The following is a 20,217-nucleotide window of genomic DNA, read 5'->3' on the forward strand; positions in this document are numbered from 1 at the left end:
GTGTGTGTGTGTATATATATATATAGAGAGAGAGGCTAATCATGAATGTAGTACTCCCTATCACCTTGTGCGTGTGCATATTGTCTTTTTCCAAATTTGTGAATTCTGCTTTTTTTATTATTTCATATGTGGGGGGTTTTTTTTGTTTGTTTGTTTTTCTGTTTACCATATTTTTAGGACTATAAGGTGCACCAGTTTATAAGGCTCACTATCGATTTTTAAGAAAATTAAAAGGATTTTAAATATGCCTTATAGTCCGAAAAATATGATAATTGGAACATGCTCGGGGAATAATAAAGTCTGTCTGTCTGTCTGTCTGTCTGTCTGTCTGTCTGTCTGTCTGTCTCAAATTATTTACAGCATTACATTTTGGAGACAGAACCTATGCTTTCTTAATGAGTAAAGGAAAACTACAAGTCTTTTATGTTTTTAACTTTTCTCTTAAAAAGAAATAAATAAATTTGGTCTTTCGTTGTATTTAACAAATCTTACAGATCAGTGATTTTATAAACTTGCTCACGTGTTTTGTTGTTTCCATATTAGTTTATAATCATGTAAACTCGCTGCTAATGTCTCGATGTCAAAATAACCGAGTAAAACCTTGACTGTTTCGTTTCTGTGTGTGAATAAGTGTGAGACTACAGATGGAGTCAGCGTGTCATGGAATAAAGAAAACTGAGAGCGGTGATCTGGCTGTGAACCCCCGGCCCCCTCCCGCCAAGCTGGCTCGACTGGAGCAACACAGAATGGGATCCTCCACCCCAGAGAGGAGGAGACCAGCGAGTCCTGTGGTCAAAAGTCCCTGCCAAGTCCAGAAACCTTCAACTGCAAGTGGACACACCAAAGGTACTTGATCAGAGAGGAGGAAGGGTTTGGACCAGGATTGTCACCTGTCCCTTAACATCAGGAATCATCCCATGTTTGAAACTAACACATGAGTCCTTATTACGGTGATGAGGGCCACGTTTGGTCCTTACTTTCAGGAGCCAATGTTTATAGACGATAAATAAAAGAGGAAAAGATGCTGAAAACAGAAATATAGTCCTATGTTGTCCAGGATGCTCTTTGTCTGTTAAAACGGACAGTAATGATTTATTTAAATTGACAGGACTATTAAAAAAAACAAACGACAGAAAAAGCATTCTCAGTCGAAAAATAAAAATGCAGTGAATGTTGAGCTTTGAATGACAGCTTAGTAACATTGTTTAGAATGTTGCAAGAGTGCGGGAAGGGTTTAAACACTTTCATAATATATGTATGTATATACTAAATACTAAAGTAAACTACTACTTACAACTTGTACTACTATTCCTTCGCAGTTTGTCATTTATCACATGTCTTCAGGGTACGGATCCCCCGCGATAAACGAGGGACTACTGTATTGTCCGTGTGCTTCTAGAAGATTTCAATTAGCTCCAAATGACACATCAATGACTGTAAATACGAGTCTGATGAAGAAATTTGAAATTTCAGCAATCTAAATGTATTCCAGATGGATTTAGACAGGTACACTACTGTATGTTGTGGCAAATAACACATTTGCCTTCCACACAGGAACCCTCCTGCCGGTGTTCTGTGTGGTGCAGCACAAGGAAAACTCTCCAGAGCTCGAGCGAAAAGAAGAACATGCTGAGTTTGTGCTGGTCAAAAGAGACCTGCTGTTTAATCAGCTGATAGAGATGGCCCTGTTGTCGCTGGGATACTCCCACAGCTCTGCAGCACAGGCTAAAGGTACGCAACACACACGCACATGGACACACAGCTACATCTTTAGACATTCTCTTTTTCCCACTTGGCTGTGTGTTCAGGTCTGATCCAGGTGGGCAGGTGGAACCCAGTGCCTCTGTCTTGTGTAACCGATTCTCCTGATGCTACAGTGGCCGACATGCTGCAAGATGTCCACCATGTTGTCACACTTAAAATACAGCTGCACAGGTAGGGAGCCCACACAGGAGCCGGCACTCCTGTTTGAATTGCAGCCACTAGATTGTAATGATAGTCACAGTTTCTGATCCTGAGCAAATCATTTTATTAGGCATGTAGTCACAGCATAAAATGAAACCCAAATCAATGAATAATGCCTTTCTTTGTCACTAATGTATACCCATGTACAACAAGGTCAAAAGCAACTCCTCTCACAGTGCAAACATTACATAAGCGAAAGTAAAAGTAATAAATAAAAGTATCCTAAAAACTGTAGTAGTATTGCACTTAAAACAGTAGTGCTATTTCACACTCTGCAGATATCGCTCAGTTATGGCATTGTGCATAACTGCACTTACTTAATAAATGAAGTAATTATTTATTTAAACGTATTAAACAATGCATAGTACATGGGTAAAAGCAGTGAGTAGAAGGAAGTCCAGGGGTATGAAAGGTTAGCTTGTGAAGTCAGTGCATGTGTGAGTTCAGAATGGTTATGGCTTTTGGGGAAAATTAAAACTGTTCTTAGTCTGTTTATGTTTGTTCTGTTGCACCTGTAGCACCTCCCTGAGGGCAGCACACCAAGCAGTTCAAAACCAGAATAAGGGTTGTCCTTGATAATGTGTTTTGCTCTGCTGAGGCAGCAGGAGATGTAAATATCCATCAGGGAGGGCATCCAATGGTCTTCTGTGCTGCCTTTACTACTCTCTGGAGCCACTCCCTGCCTTGTCACGGTGCAGCTGCCGTACCATACTGTGATGTAGTACATCAGCAGGTTCTCAATGGAGGAGCGATAGAAGGTCAGCAACAGGTTGGAATCCAGGTTGTACTTCCTGAGAACTCTAAGGAAGTGAAGCTGCTGCTGAGCCTTCTTGATGACCGCTGTGATGTTGTTTGTTCAGGAGAGGTCAGCAGAAATAAGGAGGCTAAGACAACGGAAGGTGTGGACCCTCTCCACCATCAATGTAGATGGGGACTGGGTCAGTGTTGCACTTCCTGAAGTTGATAATAATCTCTTTGGTTTTCTTGGTGTTCAGAGCCAGGTTGTTCTCTGAACTCCAGGTTGCCAGCTTCAGGACCTCCTTCCCATAAGCTGTCTCATCTCCCTTTAGGATGAGTCCAACCACTGTGGTGTTGTCAGCAAACTTGATGATGAGGTTGTTGTTGTGGGCTGATTTGCAGTGGTGGGTGTAGAGACAAAACAGGAGGGGGCTCAGCACACAGCCCTGTGGTGAATAGGTGCTCAGTGTACAAGTGGCGGAGAGATGGCCAAGTCTCCCAGTCTGGGGCCAGTTGGTGAGAAAGTCCTTTACTCAGGCACACGTGAGGGGGCAGGGGGAGGCCAAGAATTTTCAGTTTGGTAAGTGTCTGGGATGATTGTATTAAACGCTGATCTGCAATCCATGAAGAGTCAGTTTCTTTATTGTCATTCGCACCAACGAAATTTTGTACACAGCGTCCCAGTTACATCCAACAATAAAATGTAAAAGAAAAACAGTAATGAAATCTAAGATATGAACTAAGAAAAACATCAACTAAAAATACTCTAAGCACTAATAGCATAAAAACAATAACAACAATACGCCGAACAGCAGCACGAACATGAGTCTGTGTGAGCAGATGAGCACAAATGAACACAGCAACATGATGGGATCATCCTGGTTAGAGATTCATGAGTCTAACAGCCTCAGGGTAGAAGCTGTTCCTCAGTCTGGTGGTTCTACACTTAATGTTTCTGAAGAGCATCTGGACGTAGCTCTGCTGCTATTCCAGGTGGCTCCGTTCAGAATGAAGAGTTGTGGCAATTGCATCCTCTGTGGACCTGTTTGTGCGATATGCGAACTGATATGGGTTGAAGTCTGGAGGGAGATGGCTCTTGATGTGCTGAAGAACCAATCTCTTAAAGCACTTCATGATTACCAGAGTGAGGGCCACAGGATGATATTTATTCAGGCTGGCGATGGAGGACTTCTTAGTTACTGGAATGATTTTCGTTGATTGTAGGCAGGACGGGATGACTGCCCGGGTCAGGGAGAGGTTGAAGATTCTGGTAAAGATGAAGGTAAGCTTGTGGACACATGCTCTGAGCACGTTGCCAGGTACTTCGTCTGGGCTGATAGTCTTCTTGGGTTTCACTGCTGGAGCACCCGTCTGACATTGTGCTCCTGTACAGTGAGTGGTGTAAAAATTGGGTGGGGGAGGAGGTAAAGCTGAAGCAGATGAGTGGTGCTGAGACATTTCAAAATGGGCGAAGAAGCAATTTAACTTGTCTGCCCGTGGAGCACTCAGGTCTGCTGATGTTTCAACACAGCATCTGTAGTTTGTGATGTGTTGTATGTCCTGCCACACCTCCCGTGTGTTGCTGCTGGTCAGATGGCTCCTCTTATGGTCCACCTTGGCTTTTTTTAGTTCCTCTTTCCAGGTCGGCTCGAGCAGCACTGTACAGAGCTCCGTCACCTGACCTGAAGACAGCATCGTGGACTCTGAGTCTACAAACCTGGCTAGTCATCCAGGGTGTCTGGTTTGGGAAAAACCTGTATGTTTTTATCCACTGTTCCTTTCCTGATGCAGAACTTAAAATAGTCCAGTACTGTTCCTGTGGATGTTTCCAGCTCCTGGTGTTCAAATAAGTCCCAGTCTGTCTGTTTGAAGCTGTCCTGTAGTTTGGAGAGTGTGTTTTCAGGCCAGGTTGTAACAGTCATTGTGGTTGGACTGGTCTGGTACTGTGTACGAGTGGGATGATGTGGGAGAGCAGGAGAGTAAGTTGGTCTGACTGGCCAAGGTTGGGGAGGGCGAGAGAGTCCTGTACATGTCTAGATGTTGGTATAAATGGGGTTTATGTCAAAGTTTTATTTGGAAAAAATGAATAAAATCACCTTCTCCTAGGCAACTTAGACAATAGTGCACATGCACAAGCCAAACACTTGTGTGCTACTTTTAAAACTTAAAAATAAACGTGTAAGTACTCATCCTACTTTGACAGTTTCTTTTGTGATAATAAGAAAACGAAGATGGGGGAGTGATTGTTTTCTCAACCTTCCCAAGTGTATTTAGAGCTTCAGATCCCACACACTGCCCAGAATTTCATTCACACCGTGTGAGAAGGTGTGTGTGTGTGTGTGTGTGTGGGGGGGGGGGGGGGGGTGTAGTGCATGAGACCCTGTATGTACTTGGTCCAGCATTTGGACAGAGAAATGCCATGGGTGGCCCAGCTATGTGTTAGGCTGAGTATTTATGGGAGGTTTTACAAAAACAGTTGCAAATAATAATAATAACAAACAAACAGTTATTTACTGTGAAAAATAAAGTTTACAGTATAAAGTTTACAGTAGTTTATGTGTGTCCTTGAAAGTGAAGTCTGAGAAAGAAACCCTAAAAATCTTATCAGGACCGCACTAAAGATGAACGTGAGAGAGAAACATGCATGAAAACAACTTTAAACAAAGAAAATTTGAATATATATGTTATTTTTTTTATTTATTTTGTCCAGTTGTCCCAAACTGGAGGACTTGCCAGCAGAGCAATGGAGTCACTCCAAGGTGCGAAATGCTCTGAAGGAGCTCCTTAAGGACATGAACCAGAGCTCCCTGGCCAAAGAGTGCCCACTTTCTCAGGTATACCCCCCACCGACACACACACACACACACACACTATCACCCTTGGAAACACTCCATATAGACAATACAATATGTTGCCCTTTACCATAATTTTTAACTATCACATCCTAAATGATTAATTCATACTAGATTTTATTTGCTAACCCTAAAAGCAACATTTATTCTTCAAACATTATAAACACACACATATAGAGCAAGCATGAAAAATGGAAGAATGTACGAATATATTGCTTTTGCCCTTGCATGTCCTTCGTGTGTTTCTGTGGCGGTGTTTGTGAACGAGCATGTGGACCAATAATTATCCAGGAAGTCCAGATGCTGCGGTTGATAAGGTTTGGGGATGGAGTGTGGGGGATAGTGAAAGATAGAGAGAGATCTGTATCGCTTAAAGAGCCATGCCGCCTTGGCTGCTGCCTATCTGTATCTGCAGACTGTCTGTCTGTCTGTCTGTCTGTCTGTGGCAGCTCCACCACACATCTTCCTTTGCTCATCTGGACATAACTCATCTTTAAATTTTGATATTTTTCAGCTGGCTTTCAGACTTGATTTATCATGCACAGACCCAAAGATATAAATAAATCACAAGACAATTTGAATATACATATTTAAAAAGCAGTTTTGTCCACATTGCTTTCGCCTAAAGTTGCATTGGACATGTACAGTTAGAAAAACGATATCTTAAAGCTTTATTTTAAATTCCTTTCTTCGCTGAGAGATCTAATACGAGCCTCCTCCCCCACCGCTCCTATCCATCCCTTAACCTCCCTTCTGTTGTTTGTGAGAAGCAGATTAAAATAAATATGTGAAGATGAAAGGTGTAATCAGATGTAAAGATTGCACAGGGTGGTCTTAAGGGAAAAGCTGTGCGTGTGCACGTCAGTGGGTGAGAATCATGCGTCGTCTCTGATGACCTCTGGTGTTTTGTCTGATAACACACATGAAACCATGAGAAAAACATGCATGCGTGCACACAGCTCACATTCTGACACACGCATCAGTCTTTATTATCCTTTTTACCTGGGGGTCTTTTTAATAACACAGATCTGAGTTGGTTAATATCAGTTGTGTGAACAGCTGAGACACAGGCCGCCCATCGCAGCAGCCGGGGAAACGTAATGAATTCCTTTTGTCTTCCTTCCGTTCCAGAGCATGATATCGTCCATTGTAAACAGCACTTACTATGCAAATGTCTCAGCTGCCAAGTGTCACGAGTTTGGCCGGTGGTACAAGCACTTCAAGAGGTCCAAATGCTTCAAGGGTGAGATTTTAATATATTTTTTATGAAGATCAAGTGTGATTTAAGATTTTTTTTATGGGTCCCTAATTCTACATTACATGCAAATGAAAAATTACCACAAGAAAACAAAAAATATTAAACACAGCTAGCTTAAAACATGAAACACAACACAAGGCAAGAGTTAGGAAAAGTGGACAAAGAGTCCACCAGCTAAGCTAACGTGAGGTTTCTGCCCAAATACCCATGAAATGTAAAACTGAAGGTGGTGCCAAAGTTTATCAAATAATGTGGAAGAGTTTTAAGACCATAGTAATCTTTGGGCATGGCCCCACTCAGACTAGGTGTTAACTTTTCAATTGGATCAGAACTAAACTGTTTCACAATACAACAAAAATCGAACCATCTCTTTAAGAAACGATGAAAAGAACAACGAGTTTGCAAAATATAACAAAAGTTTCATGAGTAATGTGTAATTTGCTCCACTTTAGTGCAAAAATCAGAGACTTTATGAAGAAGTAAGGGGACTCAGGACATGCAACAACACAAGCACAAATAAGACTGACTAATAGAATTATCAGAAAAAAAAATTGTTTTTTAAATCAAGTATCAAAAAAGCCTGATACATTTCTCAAGTCCACCAAGTCCAAAGATATTGACATTATATAATGTAGAGTTAGCTGCACCCAGCTTGTACAGCTGTATGTTTAAAAAATGCAAAACATAATAAAACACATCTGTAATTGTTAATCATGGAGGTGGATCAATTATGCTTTGGGCTTAAGGCTCCAGTATACTTGTGTGTCCTGTCAGCCGCGCGGAAACTGTGCGCACCATCCGCAGTTTGTTGAGACTTCATACTCGAGCGTCCACCTTGAGCGGCTGCAGAGCAGCTCCGCAGACAAGGGACGTTTACCTTCAGGACAAATCGAGGTCGCCAATTGGTCATTTGCTGACACGCCTACGGTGTTCTGTGTTTATATGTTGTTAATAAGAAGTTCTAAAAAAAACAACAAAAAAAAACAGAGAGCGCTGGCTCTGCAGCCCACACATCAGACCAGCCCACCAGGAAATCTCCAGACCCTCCTGCAGCCACGCTGGACCTGATTTTAATTCACTCGTGACAAATTCCTTCATTTCTCACCATTTCAGTCATGGCATCAACGGAGGAGGAAGAGATCACTGCCTCTTGGCAAAAAAAAAACAAAAGAAAAGGCCAGATCAGGGATGAAGAAGAGGAATTGAATACATTGGTGTTGCATACAAAACAGTCCGTCGCTGGGCAGTTTATTGTGCGACACCGCACACGCGGTCGTAAAAATTAGGCTTTGCGCAGACATGCCATGTGGAGGTACGCGCGGACAGACGTACGTGGGAGTATACTGGGGGCTTTACGTTGCAGCTAAAAGCTCAGAGAACATGTCACTACAATAAAAATCACAATAAATATCAATGCATTCAAGACCAAACTGTCTGTAGCACAGCTCAGTTTATAACCAGAAAGTCTACTAAGAAACAATAGATATCTAAAACACATCTTGGAATCAGAACAACACCTTTCAATCATTTAAAAAAGGCTTCAAAAATCAGTGCACACAAGAAGAATGGACCAACAAGCTGACGTCCGGTGACATTTTCAATTCAGTGCCTCCTGAGAAATGCAGCTTTAATGAAATCTAAAGATTCAGTTTTTATAGCATAAAAATGTCATAAAGTGGAAGCTGACTAATGTGAAACAGGGAGGAGAGTGCATTATGATTTGGTAGTTGCTTTGCTCGCTGAGAGTTTGCAACCATGAAGTAAAAAAATAATTTCTAATCTTTAAAATCATTGCTTGCTGCTAAAAAAATGACAATAAACCTGGATCTAATTTTGAATAGTTTCAACTAAAGCTTCGACTGGCTTTACTGTGCACAGTTTGCCAGCAGTGTCTGAACACCCAGCTCTCAGCTACAGTACTTTCCTGAATGTTTGTATTTGTTGTGCGTCAGGAACGACCCTGCATTTGTCTTGTTTTCTTTCTCCAGAGCCTGACAGCTTCTCTGAGCAGCCCGACATCCCTCTCACCCAGCAGCCAGCTGCAGGAAGTCCAGCTGATCAGAACTCAAACCTTGTTTTCCCTCATGGAGCAGTTGCCAACATCTGTGGTCGCTCAGCTCTCGGGCTCCACCCTCCTGGGTTGGTTTCCCAGCCGCTCAGCTCCCAAATGGTCAACCAGCAGCTGGTCATGGCCCAGCTTCTCAACCAGCAGTATGCTGTTAACTGTATGCTAGCTGGCCCAGGTCTCTCCTCGCCGCAGCAGCAGTATCTCAACCACCCTCCAGTTGGGAGGCCTCCTGCCATTGTCTTTTCCAAAGCTCCTGAATCTCAAGCCTTACAGCAGGCGCAGTGTGGCCCAGGTGGAGGTGCTGCAAGCGGGCCACAAAATCAGACAGCAGCTGCGTCTTCGGTGGGACCAACAGACATATCGAGTGACATCTACCTAAATGTGAGGGAGGAGCTGAAGAGAGCAGGCATCTCCCAGGCTATCTTTGCCCGCGTGGCTTTTAATAGGACCCAGGTATGGCTGGAGGGATGCATGGAATAAAAAAATAGTGTTTTCTGGTGCTCTAATACATTGTGTTGCCCATTAGCATGGCACACTCTGCAGTGCCCCCTCCCCTCGTGCATGTGATAATGTGTTTGTGCCAGCTCTCTGCAGAGCAAAGCTGGTGCCAGCAGTAAAGCAGCTGCTAGACCAACTAATCAGAACCCCTTCGAGAAATGTTGCCTCGCTCACTATCTCCTGCTTGATCCCATTGTCCTTCTATCTTGCCACCTTTCACTCTGGCAGCCCCTCTGTCCTCAATCTCTACCTCCCAAGGGCCAATCCATCTTTTTTTTAAATCTTTTACTTGATATATCTTCCTTTGTTTGGATCCATATCTTCTTTTGCCATCATCTGTAATGTGAAAATGCTACATTTAAGCCCCTCATCTTCTATTCAACTCTGCACCAACAGAAATAGGACCTAAATACCAAACAAAGCCCTCATTTATCCTGATGCATGCTCAATAATCCAGGTAGAAAAATGTACAAAAGTCTGGTCCTCTGGACATTCAAAAAACAAAACAAAAAAATATATAGAAACATTTCGTCTTCCATCCGAAATACTTCTTCAGTCTGAGGTGCTGTATTCAGCTCAGTCTCTTAAATAGCACCTTCTCAGAGTGGATCAACCAGTTTGCTGCTGACAACCAAAACCAGCTGATCACATGTTCAAGGAGGACCATCAGCCTAACGATGGATCATTAGCACACTGATGGCTGTTAACAAAGGCCTCTTTTATAATCATTATTAATAAGCAATAATCTCCGTAGGTTATTTTCCACCATGACTGTTTGCTACACACTGGGCGTTGTGCCAGAACATGATCTTGAAGTTAATGACACATTTGAAAGTTCAAACAGAGGCCCCCTTTGTAAGACAGATAATTAATTTATTTACTTATTTATTTTGAGTGTGTGATCCAGTGTTGATTTGGGCTTTTCCACTCATGCCATTTATCTGTGAAATCATCTTGGGGAGAAAGCCTAGCACAATTAGCATGTGATGTTTGAAGGTTTATGCACTCAGAATAATGCCTGCAGAACAAACATATACAACAACGATTAGCACTGGCAATACGAACCTGCTATAAAACTGTAAACTGCAAGGTTTTGTTAAGCTACTTCGTCGAATGTGAGCTAGAGCTGGATATAGAGAGTTTTTTTTAAATAAAATTCTTTAAGGCTTGTAAGAAACCTGATACCATAAAGACAATGAACTAATGATATTTTCCTATTCTATCTGAACATGCTTGATGCCTTTAAGCTTGCAAATGCCTGAATATAAATACAACCAATGCCTAAATGTAAAGTGAAAACATCATCCAACAGTGGAAAGAATACATTTGGCTTCAAACTGGACTAGCTATAGACTTGGCAGTACCACTTTATAATAAGGCTCTCCTTATAGATGGCTAATTTAATTCAAAATCTTATTTCTAACCTACAAAGCCGTCAACAACCTAGCTCCATTTTATATTCCAGAGCTTATTGTTCCATATTTTCCTAACAGAGCACTTCGCTCTCAGACTGCAGGCTTACTCGCGGTTCTTAGTGTTTCTAAAAACAGAATGGGAGGCAGATCTTTCAGTTATCAGGCTCCGCTCTTGTGGATCCAACTTCCAGTTTCTGTCCATGAGGCTGACACATTGTCCAGTTTTACGACTGGGATTAAGACTTTCCTTTTTGATAAATCCTATAGTTAGGGTTGGCTTGTTATGCTGCCTTAAGCTTAGACTACTGGAGGACAAATTGACCTAATTTCCTTAAATGAATTGTTAAAATTGAATAATTTTCATTGATACTATTTCTATCTTAAAGAGTGATTCTTGACCTGCCATTGTGTATCTGTTTCTAACAAACCCAGCCGGTCGAAGCATATGGCCGCTTGTCCTGAGCCTGGTTCTGCTAAAGGTTTCTTCCTCATGAGGGAGTTTTTCCTTTCCACTGTCGCCTTCATGCTTGCTCAAGATTAGAGTTCTGCGATGGAGTTAAACTCAAAACAGTCTGCTCCTCAGATAAAGTTTTAACTTATTATTTTATATATGAATGTTTCTATTCAGTGCCCTGAGACGACTTCTGTTGTAACTTGGCACTGTATAAATTAATTTAATAAATAGTTTATAGATATGTTATTAATTCCTCTATAAACACCATAAATAAGTAATAACTGTTTATTATGCATTAATTAAGGGTGACAGAGACACAACTGACCAGTTTCTATTTTCTATTCTATTCTATTTTTCTATTTCTACCTATTTTTTAGCATATAATATTGTACTTTGTCACTGCATAAGTATCTACAACTAATATTATATCATAGGAAAATAGGTTTACAAATACTTATTGCGCTTACAAGGTAGTAACTTAGTCTGAAATGTTTAATATAACAACTAGATGAAATATATAGGTGAACAGATTTGGCTCATTATTTGAAAGAAACTGGTCAGTTTTATCTCTTTGTCACCCTTGATTAATGCATAATAAACAATTATTAATGATTTATAAAGTGTTTATAGAGGAATTAATAACATACCTATAAACTATTTATTCACCATCTATAAGGGGAGCCTTATTGTAAAGTGGTACCGACTTCTCTATAATTCAGATGATTTAAAGAGGGATTCTGTATAAAAGGTTATAAATGATTAATATCTTACCTGTTTTAGATAGCTCTTGAATTATCTCATTTTGGAGAACTGGAGTTTAATTCTGACCAAACTAATGAGGTAACAGCCTGTAGGAGTAAATCCAAAGTGGACAAATACTTTAAAAATTTTGCTGGAGGAGCCCCAGGCTGCACCGGAAGTGCTACAGCTACTGTAGCTGCTGACAATAATAGTGTCTGCGAATAGTCATAAATTATATGTAAACAACTGGATAATAAAATCTAATAAAATCTCATGATAATGTAAAAGTTTATATTATAGCTTCAGGTGATCCACGTAATTCCAAAGATCTGAACTACTACTTTAAAGTGGCCGTGGCATGCATATCCTACAAATACAAAACGTGGAAGAAATCATCTTATTATTTAAGAGATTTGGCACAAGACACATAATTTTACCTATTTTGTCACATAACTAGCATTTTTTCGTTTGAGCATCGCCGAAGTAAAACAGGAAGTGACATCAAAGAGGAACTCCCTGGTCTTGTTTTATTGAAACATTATTATTTGAACTCCGACTCGTCTCTCTCTGACAGCGACTCAAAATCATCAAATAACTACCGCCTGTGTTTTTAGCCATTGTAGCAATGCTCTGTTCACATGCAGGCATTCCCCTTTGACATCACTTCCTGTTACTGCACAGGCAAATTTATCAACAACTGTTCATCTCAGTGGGGTGAATTATCATTATTTATTTTTTGCAGTATGTCATTTATGTTATCTTTCCAAAAATGCATTTGTATTTGTCATGAAAATTTGACGTCACAGGCACTTTAAGCAGGCATTAAAAAAGGAGACGAGGTCAAACAACAAATCATGTTTAAAAACACAACACTGCGGCCTATGATGACTCTGAAACTGAACAGTTAAACATATAACAGCGCAGCACCTACAAACGTGAACAATCCTTTAATAAATAATGCCATATCACACATTATTTATATGGTTGTGATTCATACTTAAACTTAAAAAGAAAAACATCTGTGGAACCGATTGTAGTTTTATGTCATTCTTAGTAACATGTTTGTATCAAATACTGACTCAGACACACCATTTATCTTGTTTTTTAATGATTCTTTGAAAATAAATACATGTCTGTGTTTTATTAGGGTGCACATGCTATATTCATGGAACTCTGGATACTTTATCATGCTAATAAATGAGCATCCATTTGTGTGTGTTTACCAGGGCCTTCTGTCTGAGATCTTACGAAAAGAGGAGGATCCAAAACATGCCTCCCAGTCCCTGCTGGTCAACCTGCGGGCCATGAATGGTTTCCTGCAGCTCCCCGAGGCCGAGAGGGATCGCATTTACCAAGAAGAGAAGGAGAGAAGTCTGACCGGATTCACACCCGGCTGCAACAACACACCCCCTAGATCCACGCAGGTTAGCCAGGGCAGACACTCGAGTCACTCAGAGAAGCTTGCACTGAGATTTTTTTACTTTAATCAGCGTCATGGTGAAAATCACGTTGATCGAAACCACTGGAAGTAGTAAATTTACCTTAATTTCTATCAAAGCAAATCAGAATATAAGAACAGGCATATAGTGCTGTTCAACTTAATTTGTTTATATCATTGGCAATGAGCATATTTATAAAAGCAGACATTTTTGTAAATTACTGATATGAAGCATCCAAACGCATCATATCAGCACTTCAGCTGTCAAGCATGGGGATGGAAGATTGATGATTTGAGTTTGTTTTGGTGCCTTAATGAGTCATTTTACCCCTGGTTTATGTAGTTCGACTGGTTAGCAAGACTCTAGCCTCTGAGCCTTTAACTCATATGTGTGCAGCATTGTTAGCATTGAGAGCATGCATGCATGCTGAAATAAGGTCTTCAGGCAAATTGCATGACTAAAGGTTACTATTTATTTTGTATAATCAGTTTATGGACTGTCTCTAAGCCACGGTAAATACAAATGATAGTTTTTTTTAATTAATATTTTGAGTGTTTTATGTGTTCTTGAAAAATATAATGTTTTTTTTTTCTTACGTAAGGATCACAGAGGCCTATTTATTGTGGTACTGTACTTTGTAAACCTTTCTTAATTCCAAAGCAAGCCCTCTGGGGCTGCATAAAGCATGTGATCGTGGCTCCACATTTCTTAATATTGTTTCTGTGCAAATTAGGAGTGTGTTCGTTTGTGTAGGTTGCATTTCCAAGAACTCAGTCTTTTCTTGTGTGTCTCTTTGCAGGCCAGACTGTCTCCAGTCACAGGTGACAGAGGGTTGAGGACAGACAGTTGTGTTCTGAATGTCAGCGCCTCCATCTATGAAGAGATTCAACATGAGATGAAGCGGGCCAAGGTCTCTCAGGCTCTGTTTGCAAAGATTGCCGTCTCCAAGAGTCAGGTACATGAACAGCAAATCACATGATCACATAAAATCCACTACTAATTTCACCCAGTTGTTACTGTTGCTTGATTACATGTTTAAATTTGGAGTTTTTTGTAGCTGAATTGAGGGAAATGTTTGTGTGTGTGTGGAGAGAGAGAAGCCCAGACAATCAACCAGCAGCTGCACTGTGCAGAGGACTATCAGTGCATCAGTCTGCTATTGTGTCTTAAATTATTGCTTTAATAGTTGCCATACACACACACCGCTTATTTATGCACATACTGTACAAATGCATGCAATTACACACAGATGCACAAACACATACAGGCGCACAAATCCACTAATATAACAACACACACACCATTTGAGTGTTTATTGTTCTCATTTTTATGGCAGACCCATAAGCTTGTTATTGCCTTTTGTTTTGAGGATAATTTCCCTTCATAGAACGGGGGAGAGTTTATCCGTCTCTCTTTCCCCTTTTCTCGAGCAGATTTTCAATTCTTGCACATGTTTCTTTTCTTTTTCTTCCTCTTTCTCCCTTCTACTTCTGTTCTATCTCTTTTTCTGTGTTACCCAGTCATTTGGCAAGCAGAGCCATGCTGAATCGCTGTATTATCTGCACTGTGCATCTGGTTGGCATTTTGTTCCAGAACTGGGCTTCATCCAGGTGTGTGTGCGTTTGTGTGTGCGTGTGTGTGTGTGTGTGTGGGTGTGTGTGTGTGTGTGTGTGTGTGTGTGTGTGTGTGCGTGTGCGTGTGCGTGTGCGTGTGTGCTTCTAATCATGCTGCAGTTAGTTATTATAGCCTCAAACTGCCATTCACAAGTTTCCTTTCCAGTGATTCTGAAACAATTGAAGCTGATAAGAAATTCTCCTATCAGTCGACACCTTCAAGAATTTTATTTTTTATTGCACAAGTAAAAATAACAGAATCCTTTTAGATATTTTATAATGAAAATATAAATTTGATAGAACAAGGAGGGGCTTTTTATTGGCTCTATAACTTCCCTAGTGTTTGCATTTAATTCATGGCCAAACATAGTTGCAGGACTGCCTTTGCCCATCACCTTTCATGCCAGTAGACTAAAATAAATGTATGCGGAGAAATGGTCGAGTTATAGCTATTTTGGTGAAACCAACCATGAAAATAGCATCAAGCCACATTGTCATATCACTTGAAATGCATTAGTGCTCAGAGTATGTTTTGAATGAATCTCAGCTTCTATCAGACCGTCAGTTCAATATCTTTAAACTCACAAAGGTACAGCCATTTTTGTGTAGGCTCAGGTCCATTAGCCGTGGCGAACATCTTGAACTGGACTGACTTCAAAGAATAATAGCTCGTAGATGTACAACCAATAATTACCAACAACAGTCATTTTTAGATGACAACACACGTTTTTAAGATTTCCTATTAGCACTGGAAACAATTTTATTTGTATTTGTGATCCTGTTTTTAGTATTATTATTATTACTAATGCAATGTGCTTTGGTTAATTTCACTTTTTCAGCAGTTCTCTGTAGACTTAAATGGCTGGCGTTAGGTTTTGATCATTTAAAAGCATATATTTGTGTATCTACTGTAACATTGCATCAGACACTGGGCTCTGGATTTAGCTTTGAAGCCTGAGTTTAGGGCTGCAGCTGTTCATGGCTCATGTTGTTAAAGTTTTGCATTACAAGTGAGCTGTGGATCTGGGTAAGAAGTGGAAAATATGAACCCCCACGGGGTCTTTCACAATATGCTTTCCCATGAAGCATTTCCTGCTTTATAGTTTGTTATAATGAGAACATATTTTAACAAAGACGCAAATTAGCCAAGGAAGGCAAAGTGGCAGAGGGTCAATGAACTCTTGGTTTCACTATTTAATACAAGTATTCTTGATCAAGTAGTCTTAAATGGTTGCATTTATCGTTTTAATGTATATAAAAATGGCATTGTGTAGTTCAAGCCTAATTGTTGTAAGATTACTAAAAATACTTGCCTAGTTACTTATTTACTGTTTTATAAATCGAATATAAAAAGAGCACGTTTGTTTTGATATAGTAAGAGACCTGCAATGTTTTGGCATGAGAGAGAGAGCTTTAATAAGTCTTCATGCATCCCATAAACAACTGGAACACAGTAATAGAGCAATTCATCAGTCACTTGTGAACATTTTTGAAAAAGTTTTAGTTTTAGGACAGTGGGACATGACTCATCCACTGACCCTGAGCAATGGAGCACAACAGGGATATGTCCTCAGTCCTCTTCTTTTCGCCCACTCTTTGAATGAGTGCATTCTTAAAATATCATTGTAAAAATCTGCTGATGATACAACTGTAGTTGGGCTGATAAGAGATAACAAAAAGATGGGCCTGGAAGGGGATTTTAAACTTAGCATTGTTTAATATTTAGTTACAAAACATAGACCGAAATATTGATGTTACCATTTTTTTTTTAACTGCCTAAAATATAATTATTTTGTGGTTGGTGTTTTTTAGGTTTTTTTATGACAAAAGGGAATTTCCATCATCTCCCAATTCCAAGTGAATGAAGAAAAGTAAATTTCATGTAACCAAAGCATTTTTTTCTTTGCAGTTCTTCATGGTACGTTTAGTTCTTATTATACCTTGAACTGTTTGTATGTTACTGTGCCTCCTGAAGGGGTGGCTTTGTGAGCTTCTTCGTTGGAAGGAGGATCCCTGCCCGGAGAACCGGACCCTCTGGGAGAACCTGTGCATGATCCGACGATTCCTAAGCTTGACGCAGAGCGAACGAGATGCCATCTATGAACAGGAGAGTTGCAACATGTCTTCACAGCAGCACTGTGCTGACAGGCTCACGCTGTTCAGCAATGACAACACACTGGTAAAGCCACAAAATCAACTATTTCACTACATATACATGGAATTGTTCTGAAAACACAGTCACTACTGGAAAAACTAAATTTTAGTAAAGTGTTGTAGGCAAAATTAAAATATTTTAACTAAATTATTTAAAGTAAACACATCCTAGGGTATGCAACAGCAAAAGCACAAGATAATTACAGTAAATGTCAAAAATGAAAACAAGACAGTCACAATAAGAACAATCAATAAAGCTGATTAGTTATTTTCATTGCTGCTGTACAGATGCGTGGCTTTTTATAACACAAACTCATAAACTAAAAGTTATATAGGACTTTGTGTATTGGTCATAAAGAACATACCAATCTAGTATTAGTCAAGGAAAAGCCATTTCTGTTCTGTGGCTACAATAAAAACAGCATCATACTTAAATCTTTGCAGAATGAGAAAAAAACTCAACTATACAATTTATTTCTTCCCAGACATCTTCTTAAATGTTGCAAATTCAACAGGATGCAGTAGCACACATTTTGGCTTCGTTTAGGTACTAACTTCAAATAAAAACCAAAGACTGATCATTTATTTCCATATTTTCTGATGTATAAGTTGCATCAGTCAAAAAAGCATCACCAAGAGGAAACAAACATATATAAGTTGCTTCGGTGTAGAAGTCACATTTTTTATGCGTCACCACTGACCCGTCACATTTATTACGCATTCTTTTAATGGTCAAAACAGCTTAATTTCGCCTGGGCGGCGTGGCACTATCCATCCATCATCCATCACGGCCAGAGCCGCGAGCTCTCAAGCGTTCCTCCACCTGCACCAGCTAAGTGAAGTGAGCGCACACGGGAGGACTCACTGTTGCAGGTCTTCGAAATTTATAGCGTCAGTCAAAAATTGTGTTATGAATATGAAAATAAAGTTTATAAGTCGCTTCGGCCTATAAGTCGCAGGATTGATAAAGCTATGCAAAAAAAACCTGTGACTTATACGCCGGAAAATATGTTAATTGGTTATTTGAACATGGGTCAAGCACAAAAAAGGCTACAAGTTTATAAATTCACACACACGAAATAAAGAAACGACTCATAAAGTCACAAAACAAATCAATATTCCTCATTTGTAAGACAATCACTTCAACTCTTACTTTGTACAAGTACAGTAGGATCTTGTCTAAGCCTTTCTTATTTCCTAACTTGAACCTGAAAAGACTAAACCTGAACAAGAAAGCCGAAGTTCATATAAAATCCTCCTCTTGCTGTTACTGATTTTACTGATTTCTCTCAACAGTACCAGCACAACTCCCCAGTGATTCAGCAACACCATCTTCAACCCCATCAACCACTTCAGCCAGAACTAGGGATTCACTTGTCTCCACGGCAACCATGTGCTGCATCACCAGCTGAGTCTGAGGGTGGGGGCGCCTGGGGTCACTTGAGAGTGCACATGGAGGGCAGAGGCATTTGCGATGGTGAAAGAGGAGACAGTATGGAATGGGTTGAGGGGGGGAAGGAAAACAGTGACTGGGGTGTCGTTGGACAAGTGCGAGGCGACGGTAAAGGAAGCAACGAGCAGAAAATGGATGGAAACATTGCCAAGGAAGACAAAGATGACGTCACGCAAGGCAGTGACAGTGGAAAAAATCAAGATAAACTCTATGTGAAGTGGTCAAGTGTGAAAAGTGAAGACAACGGGATGCCAGAGGTTTGCTCTGAGGAAGACAGAAAAGCAGGCGGCGCAGATGAGGTCCCCGGTGAGGGGTTAAACGTGTCTGGGGACGCCCTGGGTATCTTGCATAGCTTCATTCAGGAAGTAGGCCTCAACCCAGATGAGGAGGCGATCCACACCCTCTCAGCCCAGTTAGGCCTGCCTAAATACATCATCCGCAGCTTCTTCAACAGCCAAAACCAAGGGCAAAGTGACGACTACAGCCAGAGCCCAGTGCACAGTTATGATAATCATCAAGGATTTGCAGACCTTTCAGTAGCACACGTAACCACACAGGAACTGGAAGTGCATCAAAAGACACAAGGGCATAAAGAAGAGGAGAAACAAATAGATAGAAGTGAAACAAGTCTGGGTTATGTTTTAAAAGAATTGGATGTTGCTACTCAGACCATCCCTCCTGTGAAGGAGGAGCAAGAGACTTAACCTAATACATGACCTTGAACAAGCAGTATTTTTGGATTAGGTTACACAAATGTGCCCTTACTCAGAGTGGGGGAGAAATAATGGTTGCTGGTTAACAGACTATGAGGGACCAAACGGACATTGATGCATGAACAGCAGAAGATTTTCATAAAAAGAACCGTACGTGCATATATTTACTCCTAAAGTCCATTTTAAATCATCTGTGGAACTAACATACATGTTGTTGAACTGTACGAGGAAACACTTTAAATGTTGCTGACAGTACAATCAGAAAAGACTGAAGCAGTTCGGTTTGTTTGGAAGAGTTGCCTAGAGGACCCCCACTGTGGAGGATGGAGTGTGACAGTATAAAATAAATAAATACGTAATAATCAAATGTATGTAAATGTAGGGTCTGTTTACAATCAGCCCCAGTCCCGCCCACTGAGTTTGACGAGTGAGGCTGACAGGTAACATAATTTAATGATGACACTGGAGGGTGGAATGTGACTAAATTAAATCAATTAATTATGAAATAAAGAATTTAAAAAGGCACATTTCATTATTTAATGGTGTATTTAATAAATTAATTGTATATTTAATGATGTATTTAATAATTAAACTATACATTTAATGAGGAAGCCCTCCGGATAGAGGGTGAAACGTTTCTATAAAAAAGAAACTGTCCAGATGACCTGAATGAGAATTATTGGATTTAGTACCTGGATGATTGAGCATGAACTTTGTTGCCTTGAACCACTTTGGCTGTGGCTGCCTACCTGGGAGGAGTCGACGAGGGACAGGACGCCCCCAGAAACCATTTTATCTCCAGTAAACTGGTTGATCCACATAAGGAGTTTACTGCTTAGTGGGGAAACAGTTTACT

At 40.3% G+C, this 20,217-nt stretch overlaps 1 protein-coding gene across 1 annotated transcript in view; it reads left to right on the forward strand.

The window, feature by feature from the left end:
• The window catches only part of satb1a (SATB homeobox 1a), a 21,443-nt gene extending 2,026 nt beyond the window's left edge, over nt 1-19,417 (forward strand). The window contains exons 2-11 of the mRNA XM_037693545.1: nt 632-846; nt 1,555-1,731; nt 1,809-1,935; nt 5,414-5,537; nt 6,687-6,798; nt 8,802-9,334; nt 13,216-13,413; nt 14,228-14,383; nt 17,017-17,220; nt 18,492-19,417. Of these exons, the coding sequence (XP_037549473.1) occupies nt 645-846; nt 1,555-1,731; nt 1,809-1,935; nt 5,414-5,537; nt 6,687-6,798; nt 8,802-9,334; nt 13,216-13,413; nt 14,228-14,383; nt 17,017-17,220; nt 18,492-19,352 (2,694 nt within the window). The 5' untranslated portion in view covers nt 632-644 and the 3' untranslated portion in view covers nt 19,353-19,417. The remainder of the gene's footprint in view (nt 1-631; nt 847-1,554; nt 1,732-1,808; nt 1,936-5,413; nt 5,538-6,686; nt 6,799-8,801; nt 9,335-13,215; nt 13,414-14,227; nt 14,384-17,016; nt 17,221-18,491) is intronic.
• The last annotated feature ends 800 nt before the right edge of the window (nt 19,418-20,217 follow it).

This window comes from Nematolebias whitei, chromosome 19, assembly GCF_014905685.2.
Source record: "Nematolebias whitei isolate Nwh7 chromosome 19, NemWhi1, whole genome shotgun sequence".
In the NCBI taxonomy this organism is placed as follows: domain Eukaryota; kingdom Metazoa; phylum Chordata; class Actinopteri; order Cyprinodontiformes; family Rivulidae; genus Nematolebias; species Nematolebias whitei.